General features: G+C 48.2%; 1 protein-coding gene across 1 annotated transcript in view; it reads left to right on the plus strand.

Annotated features, from left to right (window-relative positions):
* Window positions 1-3,170, plus strand: part of MYO7B (myosin VIIB) — a 90,684-nt gene that overhangs the window by 38,256 nt on the left and 49,258 nt on the right. Inside the window, exon 14 of the mRNA XM_011980508.1 lies at window positions 2,979-3,142. Within this exon, the coding sequence (XP_011835898.1) occupies window positions 2,979-3,142 (164 nt within the window). The remainder of the gene's footprint in view (window positions 1-2,978; window positions 3,143-3,170) is intronic.

Here is a 3,170-nt window from a genome sequence, read left to right on the forward strand (position 1 = left end):
TGCTCCATGTCTTTTCATGCAGAAAAACATTCCATTATCTGGAATGTTTGTTTATCTCGTCATCAGTGGATGGACATTTGGGTTTTTTCCACTTTTTGCCTATTATCAATAACACAGCTACGAACACCCATGTACAAGTGTTTGTGCGGGCATATGTTTTCATTTCCCCTGGGTATCTACCTAGCAGCAGAATTGCTGTGTCATATAATAACTCTATGTTTAACTGTTCGAGGAACCGCCAAACTGTTTTCCAAAGCGGCTGTACCATTTTACATTCCCACTAGCATTGTATGAGGGCTCTAGTTCCTCCACATCCTCGCCTACACATGTGATTGTCTGTCTTTTTCATTATAGCTACCCTAGTGGGTTTGAAGTCTCAATGTAATTTGCATCTGCATCCCCCGATGGCTAAGGATGTCGATCGCCGTTTCATATGCTTGTTGGCCATTTGCACGTCTTCTTTGGAGGGATGTCTATTTAAACGCTCTGCCCGTGTTTTCATTGGGTTGTCTTTTTATTGTTGAGTTGTAAGAGTTCTTTATTATTCCGGATACAAGTACCTAATATGTGGTTGGTAAATTATTTTCTCATTCTGTGGATTGTCTTTTCATCTGCTTGATGGTGTCCTATGAGGCCCAAAAAGCTTTCATTTTGAAGAAATCCAACTTATCTATTTTCCTTTCTTTGCTTGTGTCATATCTAAGAGTCCAGGGTCAAATATAAGGTCATGAAGATTTATCTCTATGTTTTCTTCTAAGTTTTTTTAGTGTTAGTTTTTACATTAGGTCTTTGACCCATTTTAATTTTTGGGATATATTGAGAGAGGGTCAGTAATGGTTTTGATTGAAGAAGTGAAGGCCTGGGGTGGTCACCCTATGGGTGTGCTAGGAAAAACGAGGAAGGTGACCATGGGCTGCTGTGGTCAGGGGCGGCCAGAGGGTCACTCTCTGCACCTCATGTGGAGAAGTGAAGAGGTGTTCTGGTCTATTTAAACTGGGGACAGGAATCCAGGGATGATTCTTTTGAGTAGAGGGTGGTCATTTACTCAGAACAGACTAGGCATTGGGAGGCCAGGGGAGAAAGGGAAAGGTGCCGTGGCTCCTTCATAGTTCTTGCCAGATCCTGGCTTTGGGCTCCTGGAAAACGAAGAGGCTGGAGCCAATCAGACCTGCAGGGTCCTGGGACACAAAGAAGATACCGAGCCCATCCTCCATGGGGCAATTCAAGGCTGAGTTTTATTTTTTGAAGTGATAGGAAACTTACATAATGCTAAGATTAAGGTCGATTCTTTCTAGATTTTCTGGTTGCAGAATTCTAGAAATATTAATTAAAGCTAAGCCTTCTTTTTATTTTGGATACCCTGTTGTGCTAATAACCTCGGCTTCACTTACTCTGCCTATTGGAATACTGAACCCAGGAGTGTCTCAACCCTCCCCACCCCGAAAACATCCAGGGAGCTCAGCCCCCTGCCCCTGGTGGGGAATGCTGCCTGAGCCTCAGGAGCGCAGGGTGTCATTGAGTGTCTACCGCCCGCCCAGCACCCAGTGCAGCCCCCCTGGTGCCGCTCCCCTCACAGACACCTGCAGGAAGAGGTGGGAAACAGGCTCCCTTCCCTCTCCCACCCTTGACTCTGCCTCTCCAGATCCACAGCAGGCTGTGCAGGTGTGCACAGAGCATACCACTAAAAACTGGGCTGACTTAAGGGGAGCAAAGTGAAAGAGGAAAGTCAGGGTCGTGCCCTTGGGAGTTGGTCCTTAGAGACCAAGCAGCGCAGCCCCTGGCCTCATGGAGCCTGGCTTTGAGGAGCAGCTCATCTTCTCAGTGTGGTTCTGTCCCTACTGCAGGACTAAGCCATTCTTAATTATGGCTGAAGGGGAGATGTGGGATCTTCTCACCCCCTGGAGCCATGCCTGTGTTAGTCACTAGGGCAAGAGTAACAAACACCACAGATTGAGTGGCTTAAACAACAGCAATTACTGTCTCGGAGTTCTAGAGGCTGGAAGTCCAAGATCAAGGTGTTGGCAGGTTTAATCCCTTATGAGGCATCTCTCCTTTGTATGCAGATGGCCATCTTCTCCTTGTGTCCTCATATGGCCTCCCTTCCCTCTGTTTGTGTCTGTGTCCTCATCTCCCCTTCTTTTCTTTCTTTTCTTTTCTTTTTTTTTTTTTTTTGAGATGGAGTCTCACTGTGTCACCCAAGCTGGAGTGCAATAGTATGATTTCAGCTCACTGCAACCTCTGCCTCCCGGGTTCAAATGATTCTCCTGCCCCAGGCTCCTGAGTAGCTGAGATTATAGGCATGCACCACCATGCCTGGCTCATTTTTGTATTTTTAATAGAGACAGTGTTTCACCATGTTGGTCAGGCTGGTCTCAAACTCCTGACCTCATGATCCACCTGCCTCAGCCTCCTAAAGTGCTGGGATTACACGTGTGAGCCACCGTGCCCAGCCTCATCTCCCTTCTTATAATGACACTAGTCATACCGGATTAGGGTCCATCCCAATGACCTCATTTTACTTTAATCCCCTCTTTAAAGGCCCTATGGCCACACACAGTCATGTTCTCATGTATAGCGTGTTAGGACACCAACATATGAATTTTAGGGGACACAATTTAGCCCATGACACTGCCTTTCTCCTATTATTGGAGGCTTCATCTATTTTCAGCTTGAAGGAGCCTTAGCCCTAGCAGGATCTGCCCAGAGACAGGAGGACGGTGGCAGCTTAGAGGAGGGGGCTGGAGTGGGAATGGGAATTTGGGGGGTCCAGGGTTTACATGGGAGGAGTTACTTTGTGCTGGGTAGATGGTGGGGGCCATGCCTGGCTAGACAGGTGGAGAGCATGGCCTTAGTGGGGCCTTTGTAGGAAGGGGTTCCTCTAGGCATCCTGTATTCCCCCCCTCCACTGCCCTTTTCTTCCCCACGGGTGGGCAGTGATGGCTGAGCTGGGATGCTGGGTGGGCCCTGTGTCCCCATAGGCTTCCTGGAGAAAAACCGAGATGTGCTGAGCACAGATATCCTCACCGTGGTTTACTCCTCCAAAAACAAGTTTCTGAGGGAGCTATTCAACCTGGAGTCAGCAGAGACCAGGCTGGGCCACGGGACCATCCGCCAGGCAAAGGCAGGAAACCATCTTTTCAAGGTGGGCTCCCAGGCACCCTCCTGGGTCT

Source organism: Mandrillus leucophaeus, unplaced genomic scaffold (assembly GCF_000951045.1).
Source record: "Mandrillus leucophaeus isolate KB7577 unplaced genomic scaffold, Mleu.le_1.0 Scaffold213, whole genome shotgun sequence".
Taxonomy (NCBI): Eukaryota; Metazoa; Chordata; class Mammalia; order Primates; family Cercopithecidae; genus Mandrillus; species Mandrillus leucophaeus.